This window comes from Brassica napus, chromosome C6 (genome assembly GCF_020379485.1).
Source record: "Brassica napus cultivar Da-Ae chromosome C6, Da-Ae, whole genome shotgun sequence".
NCBI lineage: Eukaryota > Viridiplantae > Streptophyta > Magnoliopsida > Brassicales > Brassicaceae > Brassica > Brassica napus.
This window is the reverse complement of record NC_063449.1, coordinates 24502201-24522053: the sequence shown is the minus strand read 5'-3', so window position 1 is coordinate 24522053 and position 19853 is coordinate 24502201. Positions and strand designations below refer to the sequence as shown.

The 19853-nt window shown below is 36.9% G+C and overlaps 3 protein-coding genes, 1 long non-coding RNA gene and 1 other non-coding gene across 6 annotated transcripts; 3 read left to right on the top strand and 2 right to left on the bottom strand.

Moving 5' to 3' along the window:
• Positions 1-8694: 8694 nt before the first annotated feature.
• LOC106407174 (uracil phosphoribosyltransferase, chloroplastic) lies at positions 8695-11440 on the top strand. The gene is made up of 13 exons (XM_048761055.1): positions 8695-9005; positions 9080-9172; positions 9274-9352; positions 9691-9749; positions 9851-9928; positions 10022-10103; positions 10190-10238; positions 10317-10378; positions 10543-10610; positions 10703-10758; positions 10840-10887; positions 10994-11085; positions 11186-11440. Exons 1-12 carry the CDS (start codon positions 8865-8867, stop codon positions 11043-11045), a joined length of 867 nt encoding a protein of 288 aa, XP_048617012.1. The 5' UTR covers positions 8695-8864; the 3' UTR covers positions 11046-11085; positions 11186-11440.
• Positions 11441-11679: 239 nt separating this feature from the next.
• Positions 11680-12728, top strand: LOC106411212 (40S ribosomal protein S21-2). The gene is made up of 4 exons (XM_013851921.3): positions 11680-11854; positions 12113-12185; positions 12266-12398; positions 12528-12728. The coding sequence occupies exons 2-4, from the start codon at positions 12136-12138 to the stop codon at positions 12591-12593; spliced, it is 249 nt and encodes an 82-aa protein (XP_013707375.1). The 5' UTR covers positions 11680-11854; positions 12113-12135; the 3' UTR covers positions 12594-12728.
• LOC125588989 lies at positions 12631-13268 on the bottom strand. The gene is made up of 2 exons (XR_007325184.1): positions 12997-13268; positions 12631-12932 (listed from the first exon to the last, which is right to left on the bottom strand). It is a non-coding gene; the product is annotated as an uncharacterized LOC125588989 (long non-coding RNA).
• A 3024-nt stretch (positions 13269-16292) lies between these two features.
• Positions 16293-17914, top strand: LOC106409215 (CASP-like protein 5B2). Of its 2 annotated transcripts, XM_048761054.1 has the most exons (4): positions 16293-16686; positions 16767-16899; positions 16985-17094; positions 17364-17914. In XM_048761054.1, exons 1-4 carry the CDS (start codon positions 16556-16558, stop codon positions 17386-17388), a joined length of 399 nt encoding a protein of 132 aa, XP_048617011.1. In that variant the 5' UTR covers positions 16293-16555; the 3' UTR covers positions 17389-17914. The 2 variants fall into 2 exon arrangements, with proteins under 2 accessions (XP_048617011.1, XP_048617010.1); XM_048761053.1 differs by lacking the exon at positions 17364-17914 and having other exon boundaries at positions 16296-16686; positions 16985-17299.
• TRNAK-UUU lies at positions 17784-17855 on the bottom strand. The gene has a single exon. It is a non-coding gene; the product is annotated as a tRNA-Lys (tRNA).
• Positions 17915-19853: the final 1939 nt, after the last annotated feature.

Genomic DNA, 19853 nt, shown 5'->3' with positions numbered 1-19853 from the left:
TTAGTTTGCACCAAACGCCTTCGGAGGTCAGTGGATTTCGAACGATTGAGACGGATGCAAAGGTCGCATGCTCCTGCATTGAGTTTATCTCCAAGGTCACCGTTTGAGTGCTCTTTGGGATCGAGGTCACCTGTTGAGATACGCCAGGACTTCCGTGCATCCAACGTTGTTCGGAGATCATTATGTGTGGAGCTGTTGCTCTCTTCGGATTCGAACTTTCGTTTCAGAACATCTCTCAAATCTTCGAGTACAGGTGTGTCATCGTTCTCATCGTCCGACGACAAGGTTTGCTGAGAGAGTATAACCTCAATGCACCTGCGGTTAGCTGGTTGCTCTTCGTCGGCTGAGGAGTCTCCCTCGGCGTTACGCTTCGGAGCATTCTCCTCCTCGTCTCGTTGTTGAGTTTCGCTATGTCGACCTTTGCCGGTAGCTTTGCGATGGGCTCTCCTTTCTTTATTCTTGCTCCAGCTCTTGATGTTCTTCGGCTTAGCCTTTAGGGGTTCGAACTTGAAGTCGCCACTTGCTAGGGATGAGAGGTAGTGCGCATATAGTGACTTGCTCTCTGTCGTATCGTGCCGTTTGACGTTGTGATATTTGCAGTGTTTGGTGAGATCGACGGTTCTGGAAGGTCATGCCGATGAACCTGCTGCTGTTGTAGTCTGGGTCGAGCAAACGGCGTCGACTGGTTTATCGGACAAATCGAGCTCCCTTACCCACTTGTTCCAACCTTCTCCGCGGACCACGAGAGTTGAAACCGGCACGTTGTTCTCATTGACGACATACATGTATCTGTCTTTGCGCTCGTTTTTGTCGATTGGGGCATGCTGGCGCGGTTCATGTCGCGTGTTGGCGTTTTTAGCCGCTGGAGCTTTGGGTACGTTCATCTTGCTGAGAATGGCATTAGTATCTTCTTCCATTCGGATGAAATTATCAGAGCGCGCGATAGCATCCTGGAGTGACATAGTTGGGTTTTGGTATAAATCCTCTCAGAATTTAGAACGAATCCACAATATGTTCCGCAGGGCGTCGATGGCAATACCGTCTGGGATTTCAATCCTCGAGACTACGGCTTTGAACTTCTCCATGTAGTCGCGGAGGCTCTGGTCTTTGGTTTGGTTAAGGTTCCACAAGCTAGAGGCGGTAGCGCTGCGCTTGGTGAACATAATGTAAGTCTTGAGGAAAGCTGCTGACAAGTCACGGAAGCTTCCGATAAAGTTTTCCTCTAACTGGGAGAACCAGGTTAGGGCTTGCTCGTTGAGAGTTTCGACGAACAGTTGGCAGTAGCCTGCGTCCCTTTCTTCATCGGAGAGTCGATCCCGCGCCATCGCGATATTGAAAGCTGTCATGTGTTCCACCGGGTCTCTGCCGGGTTTATACTCGGGTAGGCACAGCTTCTCTATCTTTCCGAGTTGTACACTAGTCAACGCGCTAGTGAAAGAGGTGTGCGATGTTGCGGCGAGCATGCTCTCGATTTGCGGGGCTGCGCTGGTTACCTGATGGATCTTCTCGCTCAATTGTTGGAAGCTGAGTTTGAGCTCGGCGATCTCGCGTATGGTTGCGAGATCGGAGCCTACTGAGGGGGTATCGGCGAGAAGGGTTTCATTAGGCTCCGAGTCGTCTGAGACGTGGTCGCCTCCGGTCGTCGTTGGGTTGGTGTTAAAGAGGCGACGGCGTATCTACTGGGGACGGATCATTTGGCCATCGGGAGCTGTGAGTGCCGCGACCAAAGCAGCTAATTGGTCGTTGGTCGTCTTTTGGACTTCGTCTTGATGAGCGAGTCGAGCCATGATAGAGCTCATGAAATCTGCGGTGATGGGTGGCGCGGCTTCGGGCGTAGGGGTTGGTTCTCCGCCCGGAGCGCCGAAGGTGGCGTCGTCTTGAACCATGTAGATCTAGAACGTTACTTTAGTCAGCCCGAAGGTGGGCGCCAATTGTTTGAACGGGATTCAGTCGACTAGAGTGAAAGAAGTCAGAAATGGGATGACTAAAGACGTTTTATTAGATTCGAACTGAAGGGTTACAAGAGTGACAGGAAAGTGAGAGAGCAACAAGATCAAAGAGATCGCTAAAACCCTAGATCTAGCCGCTTAGTGTGTAAAATCCAAAAGTCTTTTTTCTTGTTGCTTCCTCTCCCCCTTTTATAAGTCTCCTGTCTTTGATGCCCTAATTTCATACATCTTTGGACCTTGATACGAGAGGCCGAGTATACGGACCTGGGCAAAGTTCCCTCCAAACCGGGTACTTCGGGTTGGCTTACTCGACTGGCTAAAAGTACTCTAAGGTCGAGCTGACGTCTTTAGCCGCCGAACCGACTAAACTAATTCAACTTGCTGGATTAGAGCCTGTTATTCGGTGGGCCTTGTGGAAGGATGTAATCCATCTCCTACAATGCCCATGATTTCTAGACAACGAAACCTAGCTACAGACTTTGACGGCAGTCTCGAGAATATTTCGGTAATGAGATCAACTTGGATTGAAGAAGGTGTGCTGGATGTTGAGATGGTTAGGTTCTCCATTGATACGAGCTGCTTCAGTTTTTTCATGGCTGGCGGAGATTACAGAGCCTTAAACCCTAGATAGATGTACCTTTTATGTTACGGACAAAGGAAAGTGTGTTTTTGGGTTTAGCCAGTGCCTTTCCTTGGTTTTCAAGTTTTCTAAAGGGCTTAATTTCAATTTACCCATTTAAAGTATTACGGATATAGTCGTCACTATAAAATAAAGTTTATTATGGATTTAATTTTAAATAAAGATATATAATTAAAAATTTAAACAATACGAAACCAGTCCATAATATATCCAATGTGAGTCAATAGACATGTTCAAAAGTGGAAGTGGAACTAATGTTTTTGTTGTGGTCAGATGACTGGCTTTGGATTGGAAGGATGAGTTATGTCGCTGACAGCTTGAGAACTCATTATTTGGGAATATGTCGGGAGCCCATGGTCTGTGATGCCAATGCAAATGGGAACTGGAAGTTTTGCCACATGAGTAAACGATTGCATATGGTGACCTCTACAATTGTATTACTGGCTGAAGTTTTCATGAGCTGAGGGGGATGATCTTTCCCTTTTGACACACAAGCATGATAAGTTTTAGGATCTCTGCTTCGAAAACATGTAAACAGATTCGGGTGAGGAAGAACAAAGTCGCATGGGAATATATAGCTAATGCTTCAGTGGCCTATGACCGGCCATGCATGGGATAAGATCTATATCTACATTTGTAAAAAATTTAACAAAAAAATTCTTTTACATATTTGAAGATCCTATATCTACATTTTTTTTCAAAAAAATTGGGGGATACAGGCTAATGCTTCAGTGGCCTATGACCGGCCATGCCATGCTGTGCGCCATACACATAGTCTAGATGCGCATTGCATGTTGTATTCTTAGCGCACAAGCCTACATTTCAGTACTCAACCAACCGTGGATTACAAATGCTTCGCATAAGTCATAACCTTCCAGGTCACAGAACATATATTTTCCTTTAAAATGTATTGATATTTTTATGTACTACAAAATCTGATTGTTTGTTCAAGTTATTTAACCATACGTCCATACCGATGCTGATTTCGTTTGTTTCATTGTGGAACCATGCATGAACTTGTCACTTTGTAAACTAGGCTATACCAATTTTATTTTTCATTTGGGCCAACAGAGATTCATATGCAGGGTCCTTATTCTATTTGTGACAAATAGAATTATAAGGACCGTGTGTTATGAAAACTGATGGTGTAAATTGTAAAATATATAAACTCAACCAACAAAACTATTCGATCCGGCAGAAAAAGAAAGGCAAAAAGTCAATCACATAAAAAGTCCCACATGCCCACAGATCATTTAAAAAACAAAAGAACCACAGGTCATTTATACTCTCAATCTTGTTGGTTTTTGATTCCTCTCCTCTCCTCTCCTCTCTGTATATAACCCTTTCATGCCCTCTCTATGAGTATCTAAGATATTTTCTTATTACAATACAATTTTCAAGTTTGATATGATGATGACAAGGAGATGAATTATTATTATATGAAATACAAGAAATGGAGAAATTCTTGAGGTTGGCGAAATCATTTGCATTTGTTTGGGGTTTCATCTTGCTCGTGGCTCTCGTATGCTGATGCATCAACACCAAATCTGATCGAAGAAACGATTACGATGCTAGCTGTGCCGGCTGCGACCGAGGACATACTGCCTTTTAGTCTAGGTTTTAGGCATCCTCTGTTTCTTTCATTCACCTCTATTCTTTTTTTTTTTTTTTTGGGTCAAACAACTCTATTCTTTATTAATCCTCTAGTTTTAGGGTGTTTTTCGGTAGATCCGTTCATAATTCTTTAGCTGTGCTGCTGTGCGTAATCTTTTTTGCAAGGCTTTATCATTTAATCCATGATTAATTCTTTACGTGTGCATTACTGCATTTGTATTAAGTTAATACATCTAATGAAAAAAGTTAATACATCTAGCAAACTGTAATATGGAAATGCAAGAGAAAATGTAAACGCAAAGAAACAAGTTTAGCAATAATGTTGGGCTGACTTGCAATTCTGGTTAAAATAGACCGGTTTTGGTTTAGAAGCCATACGATACACAAAATACTATATCTCTCCATCATCTCTCTCTCGGTTTGCGTCAATGGCGTCCTTCAATTCGTTCCCAATAGCACAAAGTTCCTGGTATGTCATTTTGGACCAACAATGCACAGAAACTATGGATAATTAGTATTTCATGTTGACAAGAAAGCAGGCCCGGCCCAAATAGTGCTAAGACCTTGTGCTAAATTAAAAAAAAATCCCAAAACTTTAGCTATATTGCAGTAACTCTGAAAATTAGGGCCCTATCAAATAAGACCCTAATTTTTAAAAGAAAAACAAATGACCCCGTGCAAATGTGCAAAATTAACATGTTAGTGGTTTTCTTTTCTAACAATTATTAAAATTTAATTATCTAATCAAAATATATTTAAATAATAATATTTTTACATTTGATATCCATTTTGAGTTTTTTCCGTTGGGAATGCGCTAATAATAAGATAATTAAATTAAGTAAATAACAATTAAATAAAAATAGTGTTAGACCACTTATTAATTGACACATAGTGGAGAGAGTTTCTTATCTTTCTACCAACAACGATTCTTTATCTCTTTCCTATTATTCACTTTCTCTTACTTACTTTTTCTATTTTTTTCATTACTTAATTGCTTAGAGACTGGATGATAATTCATTGCTGCCATGCTCTTGCCTTCTTACCAAAGGTAAACTTTTAGCATGAAAAAAAATTAAAACTACCACAAAAGAATAAAAGGAAAAATGCATAGACTAAAACACTTATATGCTAAACAATGACTGTGAAGGAGAATGAAGTTTGTCCGAAGAACATGTGGAGTGCGGACCGAGCAAATGTACAATCAAGTTGAAATTATATTTAACAGTACAGACAACTTGACTGTTGGCACTGTTTGTCTCACAGTTGCAGTGATCTCCAATATGCTCATGCGAGAGCAAGTCGCAGCTTTTTATTGTGTCCTTGTCGCGTGTTTTGTCAAATTGGCTATTGATTACCGGCGACTAATCAAGATATGGATATTGCAAGTCCTCCAGCTGTTGTGGATTATGTACAGGCTCTACCAGCTGTTTTCAGAAAAAGACCAATCATTCACGTATATAATAAATTTGCCATTCTAAATTCCACCATTCCCCAAAATTCTCATATGTCTTTAAACTCTTTCTCCTCCTCCCTGCCTTCACTCCACAAATAAAACCACCAAGCCCGTCCAACCCTACCCCACCTTCCGTCTCGTTATCAACCAAACCTTCCCAAGTTCCAAAAAATCAGACCTCTTTTGAACCCTTTCAAATTATAAACTCTTCTTCACTTTCCAAACCTTTCGTCTATCAAAAATTCTCCCTTTCATTACCTTCAGTTTCCTCACCCACTCCTCAGAAGAAGGTCCCACCCAGGGGCGGACCACGTTGGTGGGTACGGGGTCACGTGCCCCCGACTGATTATATAAAGTTCGTGTGTATGAGTACTATAAGTTCTTCTACTAGACCAGTGGTATTCATTGTGCACAGCCAATGAAAGAGTGACGGGTTCGCTTCTCCAAGCTCGGTTTTTTTATTTCTCCATTTTTAGTTATATATTAATATAACATTTATTTTGGACCATTTTATGTTTCGCTAATCGCTAGACTATGGCTAGCCTATGGTATTAAAAACACCATTTATACGTAACCTGTTTTTTGTATGCATCTTATAAAACATTTTTTTTTCTCTTGTCTTTGAAACTATTTCAAAACTTTATTTAATTTTATACTAGTGTGTATTAGATTTTTTTATAAACAATCTAAGTAGTTTCTTATGGACAAAAAGGATGATTGACAAAAATATAATATAATATTTTAAAATAAATTTTGATTATTATGTGACTATTATATATCATTATATTTAAAATTTAACATAAATTTAATATTTAAATTATATACTACATTTATAATAATGTGCCTCCGACTAAAAAGTTTTCTAGATCCGCCACTGGTCCCACCCGTCTCCCAATAATGGCTTCGAACCTATTTTTTTGGAATGTCCACAAAGAGCAGGACAAGCATCACCCTTTTCCAAACTGGCTATCTTCTAATAAGCCAGTACTGGGTGCTATTTTGGAGTCTTATATAAAAGAACCAAATATATATACTATTATGCAGCATATTTTTCCGGGATGGAAATTTACCTCAAATCATAACACTGATAATGACAGAAGAATCATCATAATCAGGAAGGATACAGTCAATGTCCAGGTGATGCATCAATCTCGGCAAGCTATCACTTGTAACGTCACTATACCAGGAGATCATCGTTTCATGTTCACAGCCGTCTACATATCAAATCAAAGAGGCGAAAGGAAGTTACTGTTGGAAAACCTTGATTGATAGATTTAGAATTTTCTTTGTAAATATTTGTTTGTTATAACTGAATTAGGGGAGATACGATCCTGTAAATATGGAGATTTGTAATCTTTTAACCATCTTGGCTATTTAAAGGCATGTTAATAGATCGATTCCTTCAAGGAGTTTTCTCAACTTTCATTGGTGAGGTTCAGAGCACTCTCTTCCTTGAAAAATCGAAGTTGATTGATCGGTGGGGACTTCAATCAAATTATTCATTACAGTTATCACTCCTTCTGATATGTTGGACATGAGAGATCACCTCTTACATCTATGAGCCATGGATCTCAGATATCAAGACTGCAATCATATTTGGACTAACAAAAACCCCACTGCTCCAATCATTAAGAAGCTGGATCACACTATAGTTAATGACAAATGGATTGAAATTTTTTCCAATAGCATTGGTTCCTTCCTTCCTCATGAATTCTCTGATCACTCTCCCTGTCTCATAAACTTTTCCTGCCCTCTTCCCTTAGCTGGCACAAAACCATTCAAATTCTTAACTTTTCTTTCAACCACCCATCATTTCTCCAAGTGGTTGAATTTGCATGGATTCAGAGTGGAAGTACTGCTTCAGACCTATCAGCCCGGGGATTCAAATTTAAAAGTCTTAAGAGAGAGTTAAAAACACCAAACATAGAGAGTTTTTCTGATATTCAAAAGAGAACTATTGAAACTAACAAGTTGCTTAAAGTTGTGCATGTACAAGCAATGGATAACCCAATCTCAGAATTTTAAGCCAAAAAAAATCTAATGCACAAATGGTCCTTCCTGAGGGGTATTGAGGAGGCCTTTTTCAAACAAAAATCACATATAAACTGGCTGCGCCTTAGTGATCACTGATCAGAACACTATATTCTTCATGCGCATTGCAGCAAGCTGAAACTCTTACAATGCCATACGTTCATTGCTCCAAACTGGTGTTCTAGTCACTGATCCAATCGAACTATGTGAGATAGCATTGGCTCATTTCACGTCCATTATGGCTCATACGAGTCTACCTCAGCTAACGCTTTCGTACATCTGGTTTCTCCACCTTCTCATGATTACAAAGCCATTATAGAACTTCTAGGAAACAAATTAGTACATACACAAATGTATACTTTTACAATGAAGAAAATACAGCAGAAGAGAGTTGACGATGCTTTCCGAGGAGTAGTCTTATTCGCCTAACAGATTATATGATATGTTATTGTCCAACTTCATATTTGATCTTCTTCTGATATGATTTGTATGCAGTTTCAGGCTGAACTTTCTTTTCACAAACCAAATCTTCAATACCGATGTTTCCAAATCTAATTCCAAAAATAGATACTTTGGTACCAATTAGTCTGTACCAAAATCCTTTTAAGATATTGTAGCTTTCTAATCTTTCCAACTTGACACAAACTACCAAGTGTATGGTTCAGATAAATGCTTAAATAATATATAAATTAAATATTTATACGAAATTTATAGATATATTTATATGTATATAATATTAAAATTAAAATATAATATTATAAAACGAATGTTATGTATAAATAATAATAAATCAAATATAATTATTAGTAAAATTAAAAAAATAAACTTTTTAAAAATACGGATCTGGATCCGGATTTCCAGATTTAAAAATCAAGATATACGGATCTGGATTCGGTTTTAATAGATCTGAAATTTTACTATTCGGATCTTGATTCTGACACTCCATATATTCTATTCTCAGTGCGGATCTAGGATAACCAGCCGGTATAGAGCGTGGAGTAAAAGGTTACATAATAAACAAATCCCAATGGGGTGTCCAGAAAAAAAATATGTAGCCCAATCGTAAGTTGAAGACCCCAAAATAATCCGGTACAGGTTTGTGAGGGCCGGTTTATTATCTATTTGAATTGCTGGATCGTCGTTCTCAGATAGACCAGAATTCGGATATCGTCGGGAAATGGGGTACTCAATTAGTAACGCTTTCCGGTGTTACTCCGAAACGCTGCGTTTTGGTCCCCGACAAGATCAATGCGGCCGCGTAAACCCTAGCCCTTCCTCTCTCCTCTCCTTTAATTCCTCCTCCCCCTTCCTCGGTCAGGTAACCACCACTATATAATAACCTCACTCACTCACTCCTTTTGGATACTCATCTCGAATTCTACATACATACAGACTTTGGGTGCTTCTCTTTCACGGCGGAATATTCCGGTTAGAGCTAAAATGGCGGCGTCGGAAGGCTCCATTAACGCAAGCAATAGGATGCTGGTAAAATTTGATATCTGAACTAATCAATAGTTATTACGAAAGTGAAAGTAAATGAATTGATTCTTAGTTTTTTTGTTTTTGTTTTTTTTTTTAATTTTCAGGTATTCGTGCCACCACATCCTTTGATCAAACACTGGATCTCTGTCCTGAGAAACGACCAAACTCCTTGTCCTATTTTCAGTGAGTAGATAAGGTTTTGATTTGAGTGTTTTGTGCAGATGCAATCTTTAGCTGTTAGGTTGTGTTAAACTGTGGCCTCTGGCGTTGGGAGGGGTCTGGTCTCTTCTAGTATTGGAACTAATACGTGAAACACATCATACAAGTCTGATAATTCAAATTAGAGTTGATTTAACATGTTTTGGACCTCGTGTCTAAGGGGATGGACATGTACGGGTCCATAATCTCTTTATCATTAAAAAAAACAAAAAAAAAAATCAGCTAAAAAATTGCGTTTAAAAAAAGAAGATTTTCATTTTTATGATAAAATTAAAAATCTTGTGTTCTTATGATTATCTTAGGGAATGCAATAGGTGAACTAGGGAGACTGTTGATGTATGAAGCATCTCGAGAGTGGCTGGTGCGTCTAAAACGTTTTACATCTCTTCTTTTAATTGTATCATGATTTTCCCTCCGTGTGTGTGTTTTCTTAATTTTTCTATCATGTGATGATGATAAAAGCCTACTGTTGTTGGAGAAATCATGTCTCCGATGGGTGCTGCTTCTGTTGAGTTCATTGATCCTAGAGAGCCTATAGCGGTTTGTGTCTATCCCCTAAAACTCTTGTTTTTTTTTTTTCCCCAATCCAAAAAGTTTGGACATTTCTCGTTCTTGGCTTTTGTCTCTGCGTAGGTTGTTCCGATTTTAAGAGCTGGTCTTGCTCTTGCGGAACACGCATCAACAGTTTTGCCTGCAAATAAAATATATCATTTAGGTAAATATAAACTTACTATATTATCTCTGGCCTGACGATAGGATTGTTATAGGTTCTTACGTCTCTGTGTTTATCCTTTTTATCAGGAATAAGTCGGGACGAGAAAACGCTCTTGCCTTCTGTGTATCTCAACAAGTAAGAACTTCTTCGCATCATTATGTAGTTAGTACTGAAGCGTTTATGATGACAGCTTTGGACATACATGTTCTTCAGGCTGCCTGACGAATTTCCCAAGAATTCCAGAGTTTTTCTGGTGGACCCAATGCTTGCTACAGGTAAAGAAGTCTTGTCATTTCAGCCACCACCATAGTAGAACAATTGTTGTTAAGTGTTTTGATGTGTGTCTCAAATGTAAGCGATACATAGGAATGTGAATGCATAACATGGTAATACAAAATGTTTTCTACTGCTTCAAAACATGAGTTTGTTTGTATTTCAGGCGGTACGATAATTGCGGCGATGGATATGTTGAAGGAACGTGGTTTGTCTGTTCAGCAAATCAAAGTGGTAAGCGTGCAGATAGCTGTTTTCTGAAACGTTGGATATAGAACATTTATCCTTTAGATATAAAGCTTTATCTGGTATCTCCCTGATTACAGATTTGTGCGGTTGCTGCACCTCCTGCACTATCAAAGCTTAATGAGAAGTACCCCGGGTATCAATACCGAAATATTTACTCTTTTAACACGTTTTTTAATCATTTGGATAGATTATGAAACTGTGTGCAACATTCCAGGCTTCATGTGTATGCTGGAATCATCGATCCTGAAGTCAATGAAAAGGGGTAAGTTTTCTTCAGGCCTGCTTTCACTGGATTCTTGATTTCTCGAAGCAAACTAGCAAATAATATGGAACTACAATGTCGTTAATACGTTTATTATATGGATTAGGTTTATCATCCCTGGGCTTGGAGATGCTGGAGACCGTAGTTTCGGGACATGAAAACAAGTTTTGGTTAAGATTTTGATGAAGTGATTCTTGTGTGAGTTCTGTTTAAAATTTAAACTCAAGTTCACGTTGAATTGATATTATTTTCTGTGGTTTCTTACCTACCTTTGTTTATTGATGTGTGTCAATATCAGGTTTGTCTAGAGGTCTATGAGAAGAGGATCAACATGGAGAACTATGAGTTCCTCATTGTAACGAAACAAAGAAGAGACTTTGTACACACCAGTTTTGCTTCGTCGAGATTTGTATGTGTTAGTTATCATTGTTTGTCGCTTGCTAGTGAAACAACTTCTTCTGTCTACAAAACTAAATTTTGAAAAATATTGTTTAAAATCTGAAATATTCGCCAAGGGGAACCAAGCATTATATAATCTTGTTTCTTTCATTGATATGTTCCATGTTCTGTAACAGATGAACTCAAAATCTAGTGTAAGTTGATGATTACATGCTAATTGGCTATAGAATTAGAGACTCTGTTATGCAGTTCAGTTTGTTTTTTTAGTTCATCCAAATCCAAACCATAACTTTTTCTGGTTTTGTACCGGTTTAATTCCATTTTGACGATCATCCGGTTTACTAATAAACCGAAACTATCTTGTATTCAGTTCGGTTAAACCAGTTTCCCTTTAGCCTGTTCGGTTCGGTTCATACCATTTTTACATACCGGCTCAAATTGGCTCGGTTCGCTATACTAGATCTAAGCAAACCCTAAGAAGTCGCAATTATAAATTGCTTTTGTAGTCTCGCTTCCCCTCGCCGCCGGACTGCTCTCACTCCACACGTTCTTCTACTTCTTCTCACAGGTTAGAAATACATCTTAGTCTCTTTAATCTCCTTGCAGTGATCTTGATCCTGTTTATGCATTTATCATCCTACGTTTTGCTACTAAAACGCGCCATCTTTAGACTTTCGTTGAATGTTGATGATCTCTCTGTTAGGAGCTTGAGATTATTCTTCACTTCATTGATAAAACATGTTCCTCTGCTGGAGAAGATGTTTCTCTTTTAAAAAAAAATGATGTTCTATTATTTCTCATGAGAAATTGTTTCTTAATGGATCAGATCGATTTTAAAAGCTAAGAATCATGCAAAACGAAGAAGGTGTCGTCACTGAGCTATACATTCCCAGGAAATGGTATATCGGCTTTGTTATTATTCTTTATTGACTGTTTTGATTTAAATTTAGCTAATTCTTCTTTGGTTGTAAATATGCAGCTCGGCGACAAACAGATTGATCACATCAAAGGATCACGCCTCTGTTCAGCTTAACATCGGTCATCTTGACGCCGATGGTATCTACACTGGCCAGTTCACCACCCTTGCTCTCTGTGGGTTTGTCCGTGCTCAGGTCTGTCATAACTCTCATCTAATCTACTTTGTCATTATTTCAAATATTAAATTAGTCTTCCACGATTGTTTAGATAACAAAGTGTATGATTATTGTGTTTGTCTATCAACGTTTTGATTTAAATTGCAGGGAGACGCAGACAGTGGCGTCGACAGGCTCTGGCAGAAGAAGAAGGTCGAAACCAAACAACAGTGATATAAGAAGAGATTGAGAGAATCTATGCTGCTGCCTCTTTTTTTATTTTTGGGATGTTTTTTATTTGAATTTTCCTTTGTTTCGAACTCTGTTTGGGTTTTCTGGTTTATGAAAGATTACTAAGTTTTAAATGAACTATCTTGAAATTGGCATCGATCAATCAAGTTGAGAGTAGTTTTCTCTATATTCAGCGGAGAAATTCGTATTTCTTTGTTAAACAAAAGAATATCTCACGAACTATGTACCTTGGAAACTGTCGGAATATAAAACAATTAGCTTTTGTTCAAAGAACTTGTTGCTTACCGGATACGTATCGACATAATCAAGCTGCAGATCAACCTGTCACGTCAGGTTGTAATAGGTTAGAGACTTAGATGCTAAGCAGACGTAAGGGAAAACACACCGAATTTTTGATGTGATGAACAACTTCTCACGCTTCACTGCACCATCTTCAAAGGACTTCTTCAGAACTCCCCCAATCTGCATGCGCAGAAAACTTCTCTATATCTGCAAAAGAAAGAAGAAAATGCACAATTCAGATTAACTTGGTAACAGTGTACAACAAATAACTCCACAACCACACACAAACTCTAACCTGATTACCATAAAAATTAAAATCATACAAGATAAGTGTGTCATTGTCATACCCAAAAAGAATGATAAACCTTACTAAGATAGCAAAGACAGGCAATTATTAACGATTACCATACCACACTATGCAGTCTTCTATACAAGAAAAAGAAAAGAAAATCTATTGTAAAACGCTCTATGTTAAAAAAAAAAAAAAAGGTTTTTATCATAGATATAACATAGAAAGATCAAAATGACAAAAATAGGTTTAACCAAAACATAAAAAATACTTATATCTAGGTCTGGGCATTTGGGGTCCAATCGGTTTCGGTTTTGTCCAATCGGGTCTCGATCTTTTGAATTTATCAAAACCATCTCCATTCGGGTTATATGAAAGTTCAGTTCGGGACCAATTCGGGTTCTAACGGGTTCGGATTAGGATTAGTAAATCTTCAAAGAACCGGTATAACCGATGTACTTTCGAGTTTGGATCCCAATCAGTTATTCGTTTAAAAGTACATGATTTGTTTTACCTACTTTGTAACCAAAACATAAGTAAAATCGGTTCTTCAGTTTTAAAGTATATGATTTGTACATATTTTGTAACTGAAACATAAGTAAAATAAGTTCAAAAATAAGAAAGGAACATCAAAAGTGATCATTCAAAATGAAACGAAAGGTAAACATAGTTATTGATAGAAAGAAAATCAAATAAATGAAAGCATAAAACTAAAACAAACTTCTCATGAAATTAGAGACATTATTCAATGAAAACAAAACCAAAATCTAAAAACTTCAAATTTTAACCGCTATCTTCAACCATCAACCTTCATCAACCTTCATGTAATAGATAATTAATTTAGAAGTTCAAAAACATCTTAGTGTATTTTGGATACATGTTAATTAAGAATTGAGACTATGTTTGGTACAAGTTTTTTTTTTTTTTTTTTTGGGGGGGGGGATTTTGAATGTTTTAGGTTCTATCGGATATCCATTTAGGTTCGGGTTCGGTTCGGATAATAACCATAACTCGAAATACCATAAAACAAGATCCATTCAGTATTTATATGGGGTTCAGATCGGTTCGGATTCATTTTTATCGGATCGGGTTGGTTCGGGTTTTTCGGGTTTGGTTTATTTTTCGAGCCCTACTTATATCAATAGCATTAACTAATTTTATGACTAAAAATAATAATAATTAATATTTGAAATTTAAAATAATAATTTAGAAAATTGTTTCAAAAGAATTTTTTGAGTTCAAAATAAAAAAAAAATTAAAAAAGAAAAATCGAAAAACTTGAAAAAGCAAAAACAGCAAAAAGTTGAATTAAATATTTTTTAAAATATTTTTTAATATTATTATTTTTAAACTATTTATTGTATTTATATATTTATAGTTGTCATTTATCTCTTTAATGACATTTTTATTATTATTTTCTTCTGTGTGTTCTTTTAGTAAAAAAACATTTTTTGAGTATTTTTGTGAGATTTGCCCAAAACTAAGGCCATGATTGGCAGAGCATTAGCATTTGCAATAGCAGTATGCTATAGAAGCAGTATGTTGCAGGACCTTTATGTTTTTGCTAACTGTTTAATAAGATGATTGGTAGATCAGTATGAGTATGCTATTTAAAATTATTATAAAAATTAGTATATAATATATAATATATCTATTTTTAATTAGTATATTAATATATTTATTTTTAATGAATTTATTTCTAATATATATATATATATAAATATATTAACATATAAAATTAAAAAGATATATAATTAATTTATTTTATTTAAAAAATTTAAAAAATATGTTTATATCGAAAAATATTATTTAAAAATAAATTTTATAATTAAAATATATATATTTTAAAATAATATTTCACATTTAAAATAAATTAAATTATATAAAACTAAATTATATATTTTAAACATGAAAAACTATTTTTTAAAAAAATATTTTTATTATAAATTAATTTTAGAAATCAAAATTTTATTTTCTGAATATAAAAATAATTTTATGATATTATTAATAAAATAAATGAATTAATTATATATTTTCCTTAATTTTATAAATTATAGATGCAAATGCTCTTATAAAAGCTTTATGTGAAAGCATTGACGAGAGAGCATTTGCATTTAGTAAATGCTTATCTAAATATTTTTCTGACAATTGTTGGTTGGATAATGTAGATCATAATGATAATACTAATGTTCTACCAATCAAGGCCTAAACTATACTCCGGGAGTAAGAAAGATCGCGAGAATAATTCATACAACGGCCGGATAACTAGGCTTGGGTACAGATTGGATATCCGAGTTTTTGAAGGTATTTGTGATTTGTTTTGTATGTCGCAGAAATCTAATTTTTCGATTTTCTTTGTTTCGGAAAAATACGGATATTCGGAAAAACATATATACGGAAAATAAATAGATATTTGCGGATATTTACGAATACTTACGGATATCCCCTATGTTTTGATTAATACAAATAATCTTAAAATTGTGATACAAATTTTGTTTGTAAAATATTTTTTTGCATGATATATATGATAAAAATTAAAAGAAGTAGTGAATCTACATATTTTGTAAATTTTTTGAACTTAGTTAACAATTATAATAACATAAAACTTAAGAAAAAAAAATTATAATTGTCAGAAAGTGTTCACTTCCTTTTATGTAATATTTTTATATAAGTAATAATGTGAATATAATTTATCAAATCATATGTTAGAATAATAATTATATAATTTAATACATTAAAAACTTTAAATATAATCAAGATATAGATGTATTTATATATTGTCGGATCGGATTGGATCGAATATCCGCTTTTCAAAATTTTAATATTTATGATTTGTTTCGATTTTAATGGATATTGATTTTTAGTATTTGCTTTGCTTTGAAATTTACGGATATCCGGAATTTTTGAATCGAAACGAATAACAAATCGAATCAAATTTATCGGATAAAATGTTCACCCCTATGGATGACATACACCTGGGTAAAATCCAAACGGTACATAATCCAATCTAAGTATTTCAGTGATTGATTGCGTAATTACCGTTTAATTAATTCAATCGAAATACCCCCCAAAAAGACTAATTAACACTATTAACTACGCCACGTCGGATGTTACCTCTGAGTCAACTCGCTCACGAGCCTAAAGTGGATATGTCAAAGGAGAAAGCCGAAAGAAGCTTATAATCGAAGCTAGATTCGTTTCCGGAAACTCCTATACAGTGAGATTTCATCTGCATTTGCTACTCCCCGCCAAAACTGCTCCCGAAGCAAATGTAGCTTTTGATTCAGAAAATTTAAAAAAAAAAAGAAGCTAGGGTTTCTCGATTAATTGTTCTTCGCTGATTTAATCGGAGTTTCTGGGTTTACATTTGGAGATGAAGAAGATATTCGGAGGTCCAGGAACTGTGTGTGGTCTGTTACTGAGAATCGGGCAATGTGCTTCTGCTGCTGCTTCAATCGGCGTTATGCTCTCTTCCACCGAGTTCTATAACCGCACTGCTTTCTGGTATGGTTTGTTTGTTGATTTTGATTCTGTCCTAACCTCGCCTTAGATGTCGGATTTCAATTTTCGGGTTTGGTTTGCAGCTACTTGATTGCTTCGATGGGTCTTCAATTGCTGTGGAGCTTTGGCCTCGCATGTCTTGATGTTTATGCTCTGAGGGGCAAGAAAGATCTCCAAAACCCAATCTTGGTTAGCTTATTCGTCGTTGGTGATTGGGTATGCAATGTTTTTCTTGATCTGTAATGATAGAGCTTGCTTTTTGTTTTGGTTGCTGTAACGTTTTTTTTTTTTTTAATTGCAGGTGACTGCAATGTTATCTCTTGCAGCTGCGTGTTCATCAGCAGGAGTTGTAGTCTTATTTGCCAGAGATCTTAAGTATTGCAATATCCGTGAGCAGTTTTCATGTCTTAGGTATCAAGTAGCTGTAGCTCTGGCTTTCGTCTCTTGGTTTCAGATCGCAGTTTCTTCTCATGTCACATTTTGGATCTTAGCCTCTGTTTAGTTTTCTTGAAATGTTGAGAACAACAACATCTTGTAGCTTTTGATGATGTATGACGTTTGGTTCAAATCATATGTTTCTTGAAATTAAAGCTTATATCACTTAAAAGATATATTCCTCTGGCTTCTTATCCTACAGCAACTTAGATACAATACTCATCAACTTGATATAAATTTTGCAGGGAAGGATTGACGAAACACACATAAATGTCACATGTGTCTGTTCCGAAAATTCACAAATTAACTCTATGAAGACCTAGAAGGATTAACCAAAACAGTGACACATACATCAAACATCCTGTATGCCCGTCCAGCTTTCGTCAAACATATAAGCATCTCTTTCACAGAAGCGAAAACAAAATATTGAGGATCTGGTGATTGGTTTGCGAAACTCAAGTTGATCTTGTCAGCCATGTGTGTACTGTGTTCTATAAATTTGAGATGGAAAAGGAGCTTTCGTCAAACATATAAGCATCTCTTTCACAGAAGCGAAAACAAAATATTGAGGATCTGGTGATTGGTTTGCGAAACTCAAGTTGATCTTGTCAGCCATGTGTGTACTGTGTTCTATAAATTTGAGATGGAAAAGGCAAAAAAATTGTCGCCGACTGTGGGGATCGAACCCACGGCCACGTGATTAAAAGTCACGCGCTCTACCACTGAGCTAAGTCGGCTTTGATACTTTGTTGCATATATGTTTGATAATGTCTAATAAAAATAACAATTCCTGAAACGTTCGGTTTTTTACAACCCCTAAATTTATTTTCCTTCTACGAGGTAGTGATTCTGAACACAAGAATTTAAGTTTGTCATTCTGGTCCGAAAAGTGCTAGCTTCGTACCCACTCTGTTTACCTCTAGGCAACTACAAGAGTCTTGTTAAATGTTTGTCCAGCAACGCCCGGCTCTTCCATTGTAAATGTCCCACAGTTCTGGTCGGAGAATCTTGTTTTTAGCTTCTTCAGAAATGGGTTCCAAGTTTCGCAGCAGCTACGATAACGTGGTGATAGGTTGGTTTGATCATCAAATAACACGATCACATGAAAACATCATAGGGAATATGTAACGGCCTTGGCCCGATGAACTTTATCAAATGCTTTACCCCAAATCTTTTCGTTCAAAAACTCTTATTAAAACTCAAATTTGTCTTACATAAAACCAAACTCAACAAAACTGAAATGTCGAATAAAAACTTAAGAAGAAATGGTTGAAAGAAAGAAGTCATAAATGAAAGACTCGAGAAAACACTTGCACCATACGGACATCTACTCCCGCTCCCTCTCGGCCCTACCTGTAAAAAGAGGGGTGAGTACATAATACTCAGTGAGGGTAGGTTCTAGGAACCCACGAGCTCAACTCAGGAAGAGCAAACAATCACAAGTCATGAGCTAATAAGATCTATTACACAGAAACCCATACTACCCGACATGAACTAAAGACCCTACAATGCACATCCTTTTCATCTTTTCGTCCTTTTCATCAGTGGGTAGCCCCAACTAGGCTTCTACCCCATATTCTTGTGGATTGGCCACATCTCCTATGGGTGCTTCCATATTCTTGTGGATTGGCCACATCTCCTATGGATACCTAGCGTGGACTACTACCCCACATACTTTCCTTAGACTCTCTATATGATCTCTTATTCGTACTTATTCTTACATCTTTCACTTATAATTCACAACACGTCTCAACACCTTATCATCATATTCTTGACCACCCTAACATGCCTACGTTCTTATCACTTCAACACGTACTATCGTCTAGACAAGATCAATCACATATCACATCACACATACACACAATATCTAGAACTGATTAACAAAGGACTAAGTCCCATTGGTTACTCAACATGAGGCAAGTTCACAGCCAAGTCCTCACCTTAGCTTTTTGCAGAAGTAGATCTGGATCTAGGTTTGGGGAACAGTCACTTCTCGAGATCTGATTTGAAAATCGGATTCACACAAGAGAGAGATGGGTTTAGAATCTGTCATTTTCCAATGACTTAGAGCTAGAGATCTTAGTTTTACCTTTAGGGTTCAGATCTCAGTTGCTTGCACGAAACTGAATCAAGGAGGCGGCGGCTAGGAGCTCGGTTGCGGCGGCTAGGGCTTCGCGGGCGGCTGGCGGCTGGCTTCGCCGGAGATGGAGCGGCAGCGGCTTGAGGCGGAGGCGGCGGCGGGGTTCTGCTCAGGCAGGGCTTCGCTTGCTGTCTCTCTTGTGGCTGAACCCTAGGGAAACTTCTCCTTTTATAAGCAATGGGAGAGGTTATGTCTAGGGTTTCTTCTCCTTGGGCCTCCTGCACTTGAGTTTCCTTTTGGGCCGGGCCCGGGATGTTACAGAATATGTATCATATGTTAACATAGTTTGTGCACTCACACGCCCTTCCCTTTTAAACTCAAGGACATAAACTGCTTGTTGTCTTGTGATACTATGTAAATTATGCAGGAGACGACTTAAGGGCCTGGTTCCTTAGACTATTTGAATGCTTAATGATGTTAGTACAGAGTCTACGTCCATGAACTGCTTAAGTTGATGATATATGAACATGACACTATTCAATTCTGCGTATTATCCTGAAAGATTCGGAAAACTATTTATTCTTATTCACTCACACAGTTGTGTTATCCAACAAAAAAAAAGCAACAAGACAATATTATTAACCATACTACAAAG

Bases quoted from the DNA above. Each gene is read 5' to 3' on its own strand.
- LOC106407174 (XM_048761055.1), top strand. From the start codon at position 8,865: ATGGGGTACTCAATTAGTAACGCTTTCCGGTGTTACTCCGAAACGCTG. The intron at 10,759-10,839 runs GTATCAATACCG...GCAACATTCCAG, and splicing joins CTTAATGAGAAGTACCCCGG to GCTTCATGTGTATGCTGGAA. The intron at 10,888-10,993 runs GTAAGTTTTCTT...TATATGGATTAG, and splicing joins CCTGAAGTCAATGAAAAGGG to GTTTATCATCCCTGGGCTTG.
- LOC106409215 (XM_048761053.1), top strand. From the start codon at position 16,556: ATGAAGAAGATATTCGGAGGTCCAGGAACTGTGTGTGGTCTGTTACTG. The intron at 16,687-16,766 runs GTATGGTTTGTT...TTTGGTTTGCAG, and splicing joins TATAACCGCACTGCTTTCTG to CTACTTGATTGCTTCGATGG. The intron at 16,900-16,984 runs GTATGCAATGTT...TTTTAATTGCAG, and splicing joins TATTCGTCGTTGGTGATTGG to GTGACTGCAATGTTATCTCT.
- LOC106411212 (XM_013851921.3), top strand. From the start codon at position 12,136: ATGCAAAACGAAGAAGGTGTCGTCACTGAGCTATACATTCCCAGGAAA. The intron at 12,186-12,265 runs GTATATCGGCTT...GTAAATATGCAG, and splicing joins CTATACATTCCCAGGAAATG to CTCGGCGACAAACAGATTGA. The intron at 12,399-12,527 runs GTCTGTCATAAC...TTTAAATTGCAG, and splicing joins GTGGGTTTGTCCGTGCTCAG to GGAGACGCAGACAGTGGCGT.